This window comes from Octopus bimaculoides, chromosome 2 (genome assembly GCF_001194135.2).
Source record: "Octopus bimaculoides isolate UCB-OBI-ISO-001 chromosome 2, ASM119413v2, whole genome shotgun sequence".
NCBI lineage: Eukaryota > Metazoa > Mollusca > Cephalopoda > Octopoda > Octopodidae > Octopus > Octopus bimaculoides.
This window is the reverse complement of record NC_068982.1, coordinates 89,742,420-89,757,782: the sequence shown is the minus strand read 5'-3', so window position 1 is coordinate 89,757,782 and position 15,363 is coordinate 89,742,420. Positions and strand designations below refer to the sequence as shown.

The 15,363-nt window shown below is 34.3% G+C and overlaps 1 protein-coding gene across 3 annotated transcripts in view; it reads left to right on the top strand.

Moving 5' to 3' along the window:
- LOC106874430 (uncharacterized) overlaps window positions 1-15,363 on the top strand; it is a 1,214,035-nt gene that overhangs the window by 932,333 nt on the left and 266,339 nt on the right. For all 3 annotated transcript variants that reach the window (XM_052978428.1, XM_052978427.1, XM_052978429.1), the window contains one exon: window positions 260-405. In XM_052978428.1, coding sequence (XP_052834388.1) covers window positions 260-405 — 146 coding nt within the window. The remainder of the gene's footprint in view (window positions 1-259; window positions 406-15,363) is intronic.

Below are 15,363 nucleotides of genomic sequence, written 5' to 3'. Positions count from 1 at the left end.
CTAGTTTCCATCTACCAATCTACTCTTAAGGGTTTGGTTGGCCTGAGGCTATAGTAGAAGACACTTTCCAAGTTGTAACACAGTGGGACTGAACCTAGAACCTTGTGGTTGGGAAGCAAGCTTCTTACCACACAGCCACGCCTGCGCCTATTGTTTTTTTTTTATTTTCTAGCATGCAGCTTGTGGTGTACAGTGTGTATTTTATCAGTTGTTCCAGAATAAACAGCTCAATGAAATAGTGTTTCCTTTTCTGTTACAGGTCAGCAGTTGGATTACCCATTTAATCATTACCCAACCAACACATGATGACAGAAAAGCCATACTATCCTGTATCCTCAGATTAGCTTCATATTGTCTTATTATTGGAAACTTCAACTCTGCCATTGAAATTGTAACTGGCCTTAAGTGAGTATTGTGGCTTTATTTTATATTTTTTCTTTTATTTCTCATATTTTCGTTCTGAAAAAGCTTCTTTTGGGTCTTTTTTCTCCATGAAGGAATATGGTCTAACTAGTCACTGAACATGCTGAAAATATCAATCAACTCTCACTCAAAGTATATGCCATTGTTTGTCTTAAAATAGGAAATAGTACATTAAATAGTATAGTTCAAGATATTTCTTTATTTTTTATTTGTCTCAATATTTGAAGGGTTTTACTCAAACAAATCAGCCTCAGCACTTATCTTTAGTTTGGTGTCTATTCTTTTAGTATCTTTTGCCACACTGCTAGGTTATAGCATGTAAAAACAACCAACACTGGTTGCCAAGCAATGGTCAGAGGAGGGACAAACAGGGACACAAACACACACACACACACACACAATGGACTTCCACATAGTTTCCAAATACCAAATTCATTTACAAGGTATTGGTTGACCTGGGGTTATAGTAGAAAATGTACAAAGGGCCAAGCAGTAGGACTGAAACCAAAATCACATGGTTGCAAAATGAGCTTCTTAACTACACAACCATACCTGCTAAAGATACAGTATAGTCACAGTAAAAAATGCTTTTTTATCACAGGTTTGTTCTATCACTGTTGTCCAGGGGCACTAAACATCAATAAAAATGATATCCTTCCTTTACTCCAGATTGATGGAAACCAAAGTTGGCACTGATGAGATTTAATCTCAAGAATAATGAGAAATTGCAATATATCCAGGCCAGTTTTTGATTGACTTACATATTTCCAGTCAGAAAATATTTCCTAATTTCAGTTAAAGGAAGGTCTAAAGGGAAATCAGCAAGTATTACTTCCATGAATGAAGTTAAGAGTGAGTCCCAAGACCAAGTTTTTAGTCATATGGAAGTGTTAATAATGAGGTCTTATACTGGTACAAACGCATTCATTTATGAAGAAGGGATAAAGCTGACTGAAATTCATTCCATGCAATTATTTGACTGATATATATTTAACTGGCAGTGAAGTGATGAGAGACAATAAACCACTGTGGAATTTGAACTCAGGATTTAAAAGGATGTAACTGAATACTACAAGGTATTGCATGTAGCATTCTAACATCGCTACATTTGACAAAGCTAATTCTTTGTACTATAGGCACAAGGCCTGAAATTTAGTAGGTGGCATAGAGGAGTTAGTTGATTACATAAACCTCAGTGCTCAACTTGTACTTATTTTATTGATCACAAAAGGATGAAAGGCAAAGTAGATGTTGGCAGAATTTGAATTCAGAAAGTAAAATTAGGAATGCTGCTAAGTATTTTGTCTGGTGTGTTAATGATTCTGCCAGCTGGAGATTAGTTTTGATGGGAGACATTTATTGATTAAGTTCACACCACCCAGAAGAATAAAACATAACAGCCTTAGCAGGGTTTTGACCACAAAACATAAAATTATGTAACTAAATACACAATATAAATTTTTGTAACTTAATACGCAATATAAATTTTGGGGGAGGGGCTAGTCAATTAGATTGACCCCAGTACACATCTGGTACTTAATTTATTGACCCCTCAAAAGGATGAAAGGAAAAGTTGACCTCAAATATATATAATCTGATGTTCAGCAAAATTCTGACATGCACTGTTTAAGCAGAGACATACAAAACATTCTACATCCATTTTCCTTGCTAAATCAGGGGTCACTTTTTAAAGACCCCTATGATGGTTTTCTAATTGTAGTCATCATGATTCCATGTTTGAGGCAGTCGTTTATAGCTGTCTGTCTTTTCTGACACCAAACTTTTAAACAGTATCTTGTGACTTGCAGGGCCATCATAGCATACTTGTTCTAAAACCAGAACTCACACAATTAATAATATGATGAATGGGATCCTATATTGAAATTTTATTTTATCAACCAATTTAAAATTAATCAATCATTAAACATTTTCAGATAATGAATTTTCTGAAGCTTATTAATTATTATATTTAATTACTTATTCAAGGTTCAGTGAAATAAGGACCAGTAGGATATATCTGCTAATCAATATTGCTTTTACTCTGTCCAAAAATATAACATATTTATTTGAAACATATAAAGATTAATTTAAAATATTTGAGAAATAAACTAGAAAATCTGTCAGAAATGATAGAGTACCAGATTAAGTCTTTCAGCATATGGTATTTTACTCTTATATTAAAATTCCAGTAGAATGTATATATAGTCTTCAGGCAGCTGGTTTGCAGTCACAAAATCACCACCAAAGACTATCTGAATGCATTCAGTGTGGTACCTTGGGTAACTGTTTACTATTGTAGCCCCAAGGCTGACCAAAGCTTTGTAAGTGAATTTAGTAGATGAAAACTGATAGAAGCCTGTTTTACATGTGTGTGTGTGTGTGTGTGTATATATATATATAAATATATATATAAAGAGAGAGTGCAAATGGGTTGAAGTTCAGTGCAGCTGTTTCAGACATGTTTTTTTATTGATGAATTCACCAATTACACCATGAAAAAAAAAATATACTGTTTCCTTCAGGTGAATTAAAACCTAGAATTAAAAATTTAGTTCAGAGAAAATATCAATATATGAAATGTGTGATGACCCTCTCATTTTGGCAGTGTGTATGTGTGTGTGTGCGCATGCATGTCTCAGTCAATTAAATTAGTCTGATTATTACATTTCATTTCTGTATTTTTACAACTTTAACATATTACATTCTACAATATTGCAAATACTTTCATGTTTTATAACAATCTCCAGATAAATGTTTATGTAGAGGCATTAAGAAGCAGCTAATGTACTTCACATTTGACATTTTGCTGTGTGTGTGTGTGTGTGTGTGTGTGTATTTACATCTGCATTCACTTATATGAAAATGTGGTGGGCAGTGATGCTTTCAGTTTTTCCTATCAACAAATTGTCTGAGCACTTCATGCCTTCAGAGCTGTGTAGAATAAGTGATGTTGTACTTCAAAAATAAGTGAATGTTGGCATCAAGAAGGGCATCTGACTCTAAAACAATGCATCAAAAAGAAGATTTAGTCTAAGGCATGCAAGCATGAAAAAACAGACTTAAAAATACAAATGAATATATAGTATTAGTCTGGTTTGTTGGAGTACTGTAGATACTTTTTCATCTGATCCTGACCTAATATGCTTTTGTGGTTTATAAACTATTTAACAACCCTATTAATTAGTCCCATGTCCAAATCTACTGATATTCCATTGTGTTATTGGAGAAATTTTTTCCCCTTTAAATGTCCTCAGCTCAGGAGAATCCTTTGATAAATTAAATTGCTGTAGGAATTGTAGAACCTAACATTTCAGGTCTTAAACCTCTTCTTAGGATAGGGAAAAAAATAAAAGTGGTATTAGCTTATATAATGAAATAAATGCAAACATCCCTAAAGTGATAAGCACAATAATTTCAATACAGACTATACCTGCATCAAAGTCAGGTAAACATCAATAAATAATGTTTAATTAAAGGCAAGGTAGACAACTCAAATCAAAATGGAAAAAAAAAGACATTTTATTAATGAGTTGATGCATCAGAGTCCAAATTAATTAAAATTTGAAAACTAGACACTAGTTCTGATTACAAGCTGTGTACAAATTAAAAGAAAGTTACATGACAATTTTATACTACAGGCATCTATCTGAACACCATAACTACCAGAACGATAATTCCTAATAAAATATCTGATATGCTTACTTAATAATTGCTAATCTGAGGCTATGTAGCAACTTTTGAAATGAAGCTGAAATATCTTCTTCAGAGTTAAACTTTTCCTTGTAAATTTTAAAATGTTCTTTATGTATCAGATTTTTTTAACAAGCATGTAATTCACAGAAACAACAATGTCTTACCCCTGATGCGAGTAAATCTGCAGATATAAAATTGTTTGGGGTATAAATCAATTTTAGCCACCTGCAGTTTATCTTGGTGAATATAGTTTACACAGTAAAGCCTAAGAATTGTTGTTCCTGTTGCTGCTGCTGTATCTGTTGTCGTATCTGTTAATTTTGTTGTTACTGTTTAATGTTGGGTCAGCCCTGATTGAGCAGACCAGCATTCAAAGGCATTCCAGCCTTGACCAAAATAATAAAGCTTTGATTAAAATGATATTAATTAATGAGTTTAATGTAGTCTTTTACTCAACCACATAACCATTTTTAATTAGAATTTTTGGTGCTCACTAAATTGAATATGTTAACTCCTAACTTAATTATAGATTTCCATGCAGATAATGTTTCGGAGTAATTAACCTCAGTGATTTATATCCATAAGCAAGATTATCATCAAACTTAATATGAAGAAACAGTTTTTGTCTTTAATTAGAAAGTGGAATAGAATTAGAGTCCATTTCAATCAAAGACTGAGCCTCGCATAATTTTCTGGTTGAAAACTTTAAATTTCAGTGCCATTATTGAACAATCTCATCATTCTATTCTCTGGGTTTGGAGACCTATGTATGAACTAAGTAAACAATAACTTTCATAAAAGGGATAAGCACTATAGGTGAAATGTTAGCTATGAATTGAATAGGCTAACCTTTTTTTCTTCTCTGAAAACCCACTAAAGCTATATCCTTATACTTGTAGAGAACAAAGCTATGTCCTTATACTTGTAGGAAAGCCATGAATATCACACAAGCTAATTTACATATTTTTTACAAATCTGAATCCTCATATCTCTGCTACTTATAGTTTAGTTTGTCATTGAACTACTGCTTATGTTGAAACAGTTCTTTCAAGGGTTTTAATTGAATATATTGACTCCAGTACTTATTGGTTATCTGACATGTATTTTACTGATCCTATTTATTGAACAACAAAGTTCACATATAAATTTTTGGATTTCTTTTACAATTTGTCACAGAATGATGGCCATGCTGGGGTACTTCTTTCAAAAGGTTCAATCCTGCAATCCTTCATATCAACACCAATGCTTCAATCCTTCATATCAACACCAATGCTCATTTGACTCTGAAACTTACTTTATCAGTATCATGTTATTAAGTGTTAAGTTAATTTTCTTTTTAAATCAGAACAAGATGGCTGACTTAAATATATTTCAATGTTCTTATTTTGCTCCTGAAAGTTTTGAGTTCAAAATTAACCAGTGTCAATTTCACTTTCCTCTTACATCAATAACATCATACACAGTCACAAAGTATGGTAGATTCTTCAGTCAACTATTTCCTACTTCCCTATAATATTTGGCTTTGTTCTTTGTTAAATGGAATCAATAGTTTTTCATTTAAAATCTACCAGTTTTGCTCCTTTACAATTTCTCCAAAATTTTTATTATGATTATTATCATTATGTTTTTAAAGATCTTTAGTAAACAACTCCACCACCTTCTGCAAGCATCCCCATATTGATTATATGGGTGGGAGATAATGTGTTTCCAGTCTCTGCACATGCATGAGATCAGGAAGAAAGATTTGGATATTACTCTATAGAAAACCCAGTGAGTTTAATATAACAGAGAGGTGCAAGTAGATAATCTGTTTCAGGTATATTACATTAATTAATAAAGAGTTGTTGCTGTTGTTTAACTGCAAGGCAGCCTAGATTGAACAAAGCTATAATCAAATGTTTCAGCAGTGACCACTCCACTTGTTACTCAGACATGGTACATCCACGAGCACATTACCTTTTGCAATGTTTCTTGACCCTGTTTATCCAACATTCCACTTTGATTTTAAAAAGAAAGGCATGCCCTTCCATGAACAGAGAAAATTAGTATATCACATATATAATATTCAAAAGACATTTTAATAAGAATTTCATTGGGAGTTTTATCCATTTGTTACATATTTATGCCCAATTCTGAAGTAACCTATGCCTGACCAAAATATTGTCACACCCTACTGGTGGGAGTATGTGTTCCACTTTGAGAAACACTGATCTAATGAATCCTCTTTTTAAGGTAACAAAGGGTGTTTGAAGTTTATTTAACTGTTATTTCTAGCAGGTTGACTGGACATATGGACCTCTTACCCTCATTCAAATCTGAAAGCACCTGTTGGCAAAATTTCTTAAATCCCTTATATAAAAACAGTTTAAAGTTTTAGGATCAAAACAGCAATTTAATACAAGTTCCAAAATTATAAATTACAAGTTTGTTTTTCAGTATAGATGTGCTTCCACAGGTTCGTTTTGCCTAGAATTCTCCCGTAGATTGGAAAAGGTTCTTGACTCTTGACATAGAAGCTCCCTTGTTAGCTCTGTATAAACTGTTTTTGTTAAAATCTAATAATCAGGAGTGTAGATGACGTCCATCACTGTTTACACAGCCTCAGAAACTGGTGGGAAGGAGAAATTTATCCAGTCTGAATGTCTGCCTGCAGGAGAGTGGGCACCACTAAAAGCAGTCAAGACCAGGTGGTAGTGTTCAACCAAATGATAGATTAAGTCTACCACTCATTTGGTGGAATTTGAACTAAGAATAACTATCACAACGTATCCAGTCCAACAATGTTATAGTTCTGCTAATCCACCATCACAGAGTGGTGTTTATTGATGCTGAAAAGAGAATGTCTTCAGTTAAGACAACACAGATTGTTAACATATGAGAGTCACTGACATTTAAAATCAATAGTGTTAGACTTTTGATTAGAGAGTCTACAGTTCATACTATCCTACCAATACATTACAAAGCTTCTGGCCAATATATTTATCTCTTAAATGTCTCTGTCCACCTACATGTAAAGATATACCAAGTAGGAGCATTACAGAACTGATTGTTACTTTGACAAACTGGTTGCTTTACAGCTTTTGATAGTTCAGCACCATTACTAAACATTTCCAGGGGAATTTTGTGAACACCACCTACCTAGGGTATGAGATGTTTTGGCACACCCATTTTGTAGCTGCCTATTTGGCATTGCTGCATTGATGTTGACTTATTTGACATCAGACGCTTTGTATTCAGGACCTTTTGGCACTGGGAAAGTGTTTTTTGTATATATGGTGGCTAATGAAATAGTGATAAAATGTGGAAAACAAACTTTTGTCACACAGTGGATTTCTGTACATCTTTGACAAAGTAGAACTGACAGTGAATTTAAACTTTGGTTCAGTGAGCAGAAAAACTGGAAGGAGAGAGAATAAGAGAAGTATTAGGATGTGTTTAATGACCCCCCCCCCACCAATTGTTACAAACACATCTCTCTCTTTCTCTCTCCTTTTCTCTTTATGTGTGTGTGGCGGTGGGGTTCATTTATGCATATGCAAGGAGGTGATGTGTTTGCATTTCAATATTTCTTTTACTGTCTAGGGTGGCGAGCTGGCAGGATTGTTAGCACACCAGGCAAAGTGCCTAGCAGTATTTCGTCTGCTGTTACATTCTGAGTTCAAATTCCGCCAAGGTCGACTTTGTCTTTCATCCTTTCAAGGTCAATTAAATCAGAACCAGTTATGCACTGGGGTCGATGTAATCGACTTAATCCCTTTATCTGTACTTGTTTGTCCTCTCTATGTTTAGCCCTCTGTGGGCAATAAAGAAAATAAATACTTTTTACAGTCTGCTTCTTTCTCTCTCTATCTCTTTCTATCTCTCTCTCTCTCTCTCTCTATTTCTCCCTCTGTTTATGTGTGTGAGCATATTTCTTTTCATGCATTTGAAAAGAAGGAAAGTGTTTATATTAATTGGTTCCAATTAATAAATTGTAATGTCTCTCTTTAACTATCTGTCCTAATGTCTGTATGTATATGTTTTTGCACGTGTGCATATGTGCATTTACCTCCAGTTCCAAGAGGTATTGTTGCCGAAACAAGAGCAACACCAAAACAAGGGCAATACCAAAACAGATTCAATGTCCAGTCAACCATGCCAAATCACCAGCATCCAAATGGCTGTGTCCAATTGTTTCATTCTACCCTACATATGTTTTCCCTGTGTGTGCATGGGGAAATTATTTTTCATCAAACAGAAGCTAATTTTTGCACAGTAGCTTATTATCCATAGTTTTTTTTTTATTTTATCTAGCACATGCCACATTTTAGATATTTGCATGGACATTTTCCCCACTGTTAAATTTTTATGGAAATTACTAGAAGATATATTATATCAGACAATATCTTGGTGTATTATCAGTCATGTTTCTGCTCACTCATAACACAATGTTCTTCCTATTTATATTTCAACCTTGACCAACAATATTTTCGAGAATGTTTTTAAAACATGAGCATTGTACAATGTTTGAATATTTTATCTTAGAAAAATCATACCACTTTAAACAATCAATGCTTCCCATAATACTTCCTTGACATTTACTGCACCCTTTTAACTTCACAATGCCACTAGAGGGCACAAGTGCCTAGGCTAAGAACTACTGGTTTACAATTGCAATATCTTCTTTATGCATAAATTAACATAATTCCTTTTTCTTTAACCTTCATGGTGCAACTAGAGTTTAAGGAAAACTTGGTGAGTAATCAACAGATGTTATTTCTAGGTAACTGGCACAAGTTATTAATTCATGGATCAAGTCTTCTATAACACAGCAATGCTAATAATAAACAAATGCAAGATTAGAAATTTATTGAGGGGGAACAGAAGTATAGTTGATTGTGTGGGACTCAGTTCAGGCTTGATACATATTTTATAGATTTGAGATGGGTGAAAGCACAATGTTGACTTCAACTGGATTAAAATTTAGATGAACATGTGCAGCAGAAGAACTCCATGCTGCCCATTAGGTCTTTTCTCTTGAATAGCCGTGTTGAGTCGTTCCATTTGTTGAACATAGAGTTCCGCGTTGACCGTTTGGTCCTTTCCCAGTCCCACCATACGCACAACATTGTTTTATGCGGGGGAAGATCTTGTTTTATGTGCGCTGTCGATTGTTTACCGGGGCTAAGCCATTCCTTACGCTGCTTCATATTGATGTACAGGTACTATTTTTCTTCGCCAGAAATGATTCGGTAAAGAAATCGTTGCTTATGTCCATGAGTTGAGCGGTGACGAGCAAGCAAACCAGCGGAGATTGTGGATCTTTGATTTTTGTTGTTTTCACTTAAAGCATGCGGAACCCATGCTCCATACTTTTGAACCTTCCCCAGTGAATAAAGATGCTTCTCTATAGCAATGTGAGAGCAGTTCATTTTCTCTGCCAGTTCCCTTGTCGTCTGACGAAAATTTTCGTGCCAAAGCTGGTTTAATCGCTCTTCCTCGAACTCAACTGGACGGCCAGAACGAGGTGCGTCTTCGAGGTTAAAATTTCCATTTTTGAACTTGGCATACCAATCACGAGTGGTTCTTTTAGCTATGGTACCCTCTACATACACAGCACAAATGTCGTGAGCAGCTTTTGCAGCCTTAGAACCTTGATTAAAAGCAAAAAAGGAGGTATCAAAAATGCTCATTTTTCTTAACTTGAAATTCCATTTTAATGATCTGAAAATAAACAAAAATTAACTAAAATTAACTAGAAAAAACAAAATAGATTCCAAAGTGATTCAAAAATAGAATTCTCGAAAATAAATTCCAAAATTTTAATAAACGGCAGGAACTTAGTTGCCAACTCAATATATATATGTATATATATATATATATATATATATATATATAATAACATAAATAATATATATATATGTATATATCCATACATATATGTACATACCTACATCTATATGTATGCATACATGCATATATGGGTACAGGACATCACAAAAAACGGAAAAAACAAACAGAAACGAGACATGAAACATAAAGAATATTTCTCTTCTTCAGTTGTCCCTGTTCCATCTACTCCACATGTCGAAGGCAAGAACAATACGCGACTTCATTGGAATAGTCCTTCCTGCAAAGCAAATTAAATAAAATTTGGAATTTTTTACATATTTACATGTATTATATATATATACATATATTATATATATTTACATATATATATGGGCATCGGTACCATTTTCCTCTTTCTCCATTTTTCCATTCTCCGAACTTTCCATCTTTCCGACGAAGGGCTATGCCTGAATCGTCATACACTCTCTCTTTCCTTTCCCGGAGCATCCAATAACACTATCCGTATCACGTCCTCACTTTGTTGCGTTTTTGTTATTGTTTTTTTGAACTTATATATATATATATATATATGCACATATATATAAATATATGCATGTGTGTATATATGATGGACTCTCCCATTGTTGGCCGATTTATGAGGGTTCAACAATTTCTTATCAAACAACCACACAGATGACTCGTTTATAGCAATCGAATGTTTGTGTACACATGAGCTCACTCCTTCCATCAAAACTACATTACTTGTACAGGTGCAACAGGTGCCACATGTCAGATGATGAAATGACCACAGAGCAGCATGAAATGAAGTGCTTTGCTCAAGAACACAATGCAACAACTGGTCTGGGAATCAAAGCTACGATCTGACAATCATGAGTGCAACACCCTAACCACTGAGCCATGTGCCTTCGTGTGTATGTGTGTGTGTGTGTGTGTGTGTGTGTGTGTATATATATATATCCACAAATTAAAAAGGGTAAAGGATTATCAATTTATTAATTCATTAATAAATCAACAATTAATAATTAATAATTTTTACCAAGCCCATCGGTATGTAAGCACCATTATTGGTGGAGAACTTATTTAAAAGTTCATATATATTTATAAACATAATTAAGGGATCAGCAAATATTTGCTTCACCATATACCAAAGTTCAGAAATAGCAGCTAAAAAAGCTGAGACTCCCACAGATATATTTGCTGATCCCTTAATTATGTATATATATATATATTTATATATAGGCAAAGTGGCTGAGTTCCTTTCAAGCATTGGGCCTCACAGAGGCAAAGTGGCTGGGTTACTTTTGAGGGTTGGGCCTGATAGAGGCAATTTGGCTGAGTTCTTTTCGAGTGTTGTACCTCACAGAGGCAATGATCAGGATTTTTGGCATAATGTCATGCTTGAGCAAAATTGCAGTCATGACAGACACTGGTGTCATGCAAATGGTACCCATGCCAGTGGCATGTATAAGCACCCATTACACTCTTAGAGTGGTTGGTGTAAGGAAGGGCATCTAGCAATAGAAAACCATGACAAATCAGACTGAAGTTTGGTGCAGCCTTCCAGCTTACCAGCTCTGGTCAAACCCTCCAACCCATGCCAGCATGGACAACAGACGTTAAATGATGATGATGATAATGATATATATGTATATAATATACATGTGTGTGTGTGTGGAGATGATGGATGATATTTTTCAGCTGAGACATTACAATTGTATCTGATTGGTCGAGTGTTTCAATTCTATGTATGTACATATATTTACTTGGTTGCTAATATTTATCAATGATTTCTTTCATAGTTTTCACAAACCATCTTCTATAATTAGTAAAACTGTCAGTATTTGATATGTAGTTTATATATAATCAATTAAAATTATTATCATATCGAAAAAAATCATTAGCTTTAATGATTTTGCTTAAAGGAATGCAAGGGTGACAACTCTGAAATTAAGATTAATAAAATACAAACCAATATCCTCCACACATACCACCCCCATCTCCCCAATGCACACTCATCTCTAAATCATTTTTGTTTCCCTTATCACTAAGTATGAACTCTACAACTCTAGTTCTTAAAATAATGGAACAGAAAGCCTTGTGTGTATATGATGACTGATGGTGCGACAACTGAAACCTTCCATGTTAAATATATGACACCACTTGAAGGATAACATATTCCTTGGGAAATTCTTTAAATGCAAAATTCTTTGAATGATTAATTTAAGCCGCCCTGTAAAATGGGTGAACCATGAGAGATTGAGTAAGAAATACTGCTTTATGCATAAAAAGAACTAAAAACAAAAAAAAGCAAGAAAGAGAAATACAGATAAAGAACAGTTAAATATTTTAAGTTTAAAATCTTCTTAAAGTTTCCATGAAAGGGAAGATCTTATTTATGGTTGAAGAATCCTTGAAAACACACAGGCAGCCTTTGCAAGACCAGTTTTAAAATGTACTCTCTCACTCTCTCTTTTTCTCTCTCAAACTTGTAATTTTAGCCTTGGAACAAAATATCTGCACAAGACTTGAAATATTGGAGGCACGAAAACAGTCAATATAATATTGACCCCCAGTGGGATGAATGTCAGGGTGACCTTGGAGTTGACTTTGGTGAGATTTCAACACAGATTGTAAAGAACAGGAATAAATGTCACAAAGCATTTTTCCTAATATGATAGCTATTTTACCAATCCAATTCCATAATATTTCTGAATACTCTACACAAAAACATGAACATGATGCTATATGACTCGGGAGTCTTTGTTCACCTAGTTTAGGCTCTTACCTGATACATTTTATTTATTTATTTTTTTTGCTTGTTTCGATCATTAGAATATGGCCATGTTGGGGCATTACCTTGAAGAATTTTTAGTTGAATGAATCAACCACAGTACTTATTTTTGTTAGGCCTAGTGTTTATTTTATCAGTCTCTTTTTGCCAAACTGCTAAGTTACAGGGACATAAACACACCAACACTGGTTGTCAAGCAGTGGTTGGGGATAAACAATGACACAAAGACACATATATACACACACATATGTGTGTGTGTGCGCATATGTGTGTATGTGTGTGTGTGTGAAACAGACTTCTTTCAGTTTCTTTTGACCAAATACACTCACACAACTTTGGTCAGCCTGAAGCTATAGAAGAATATGCTTGCCCAAAGTGCCATGCAGTGGGACTGAACTCAGAACTATGTAGTTGGGAAGTAAGCTTCTTACCACACAGTCATGCCTGCACCAAACAGGTCATGCCTGCACCTATATATGTTGAAAGAATTAGCCAAGACCTTGGGGGATTATACTTCATTAGTTTATCACTTGAATCTTCCCAATATTTTTTTTTTGCACTTTTGACAAATAAGTTGTTGCTATTGTTGTTTAACCTTAGGTAAGCCTTAATCAAGCAAGCCTATGTATGATTCTTTTCTACTCTAGGCACAAGGACAGACATTTTTGGGGAGGGGGCCAGTCTATTAGATCAACCTCAGTATGCAATTGGTACTTAATTTATCAACCCCGAAAGGATGAAAGGCAAAGTCGACCTTGGTGGAATTTGAACTCAGAACATAGTGATGAAATACTGCTAACCACTTCGATCGGCAAAGTCTATGTATGGTTAAAAACATTCTGGCCTTGGTCATCTTGTATTTCTTTATTTGTTGGGGTATGTTTTTGTTTCCAAACAGTGTGTTGATAACTACATTATTTAATGTACAGTATACTTTCTGTTAAGACAGTATGGTGTGATTTGATGCATATTTTGGCTGCTATTTCTAGGAAGTGACTACATAGAAACTACTTTCATTGTCTGAGTACATAATTGTTGTTGTAATTCTAATTTAGCTCCAGGTCAGATTTGACTGACTGGACATATGATCAAACACATGTAGGTTGGTCAAAACCACTGATCAAAAGCATCCCTAACCATGATCACTCCATTTTATCTCCAAGTCAAAGGAACTCAGAATCACATTATCCAACGTGTCCTTTTCTAAGACAGCATGAAGTAACTAGAGAGACATTATGCTGCTATTTCTAGCAAAACATGTGATCACATTATTGGTTCAGAGCGCATTGTGATTGATAGAGATGAAGACAGGAAGAGATTCAGTGAAGTCAGAAAGGAGATCAGTTTTATTGCTAGTGCTAAATAGAGTTAAGTAATGAAGAACAAGGCTTCTTTGCACTTGAAAGTATGCTGTGTATCTATGACACCATCATTAATTTACTCTTGTCACTTTGTGTGTCTTTGCATCATCTCAAAAATATGTATGCCTATGTCTTTCTAGTATGAAATGTATGTGTATGTGTGTGTGTGATCTCTAATTGTATGCTGTGTCATCTCTTATGTGTGTATATATATATATATATATGTGTGTGTGTGTGTGTGTGTGTGTGTGTGTATATATATATATATATATATATATATATATGCTACCTTTTGAAATCAGTGTTATCTGTAACGTATATATGAACTTATGTCTGAATGTGTATGTGTGTTATACATATGTGATATATATATATATATTATTATTATTATTATTATTATTGTTATTATTATTGTTATTACATATATACACACACACAGACTTCTCTGTATCTTGACGTCAGTGTTGTCACTAATGTGTGTATATGTGTGTAGATATTTCTATGTATGACTGTCCCTGTCTTGATGTCATTATAGCTGTAAAATTTTGAATATATCTATGATGTTATGTCTCTTCGTCTGAGCACGTTTCTCTGTCCTCCTGCACATAGTTGTGACTTATATGTGTATGTGTCATATATGCTTCTTATTTACCAGTGTGTCTGTGCATGTGTTTTTGAGTGTGAGTCTGTGTATGTTTGTCTATCTTATTGAAGCTACACACACACACACACACACAGAAGTTTGTTTTTATATGAAGTTGTATAAAAAATACAATGTTAATTGAAGTATAATACAGTACAGTATCTTTAGAGACGGTATTAGATTTCTGGTGTATCTAAAGTGTTTTATTTGGTTGTTATGTACTATAGAACATATCTAGAGTTTCTAACCAACACTGTATGTTACAATGAATGCAAAAATTACATTTATATCCACACAAGAAGAGAAAGAAGGAACAGCTGCATATGCTGCTCACTTTAATTCTACTTGGAGTTTCATTGGTAGCTGTGTGTATTCCTGAGTTGTTCATGAACATTCTGGATGTATACCTATTGGTATTAGTGGTTAAAGTAAACAGGATAGACTAATCTGCATACTTCGCACTTTCTTGTGAGCTTTGTGTGTGTGTGTGTGTGTGTGTGTGTGTGTGTGTGTGCATGATTGATATGTTTATGTGTATTTGCATATTGCACAAACACACACACATATAATTATACATATATACCTATATATGCATATATATATATATATATATATATATA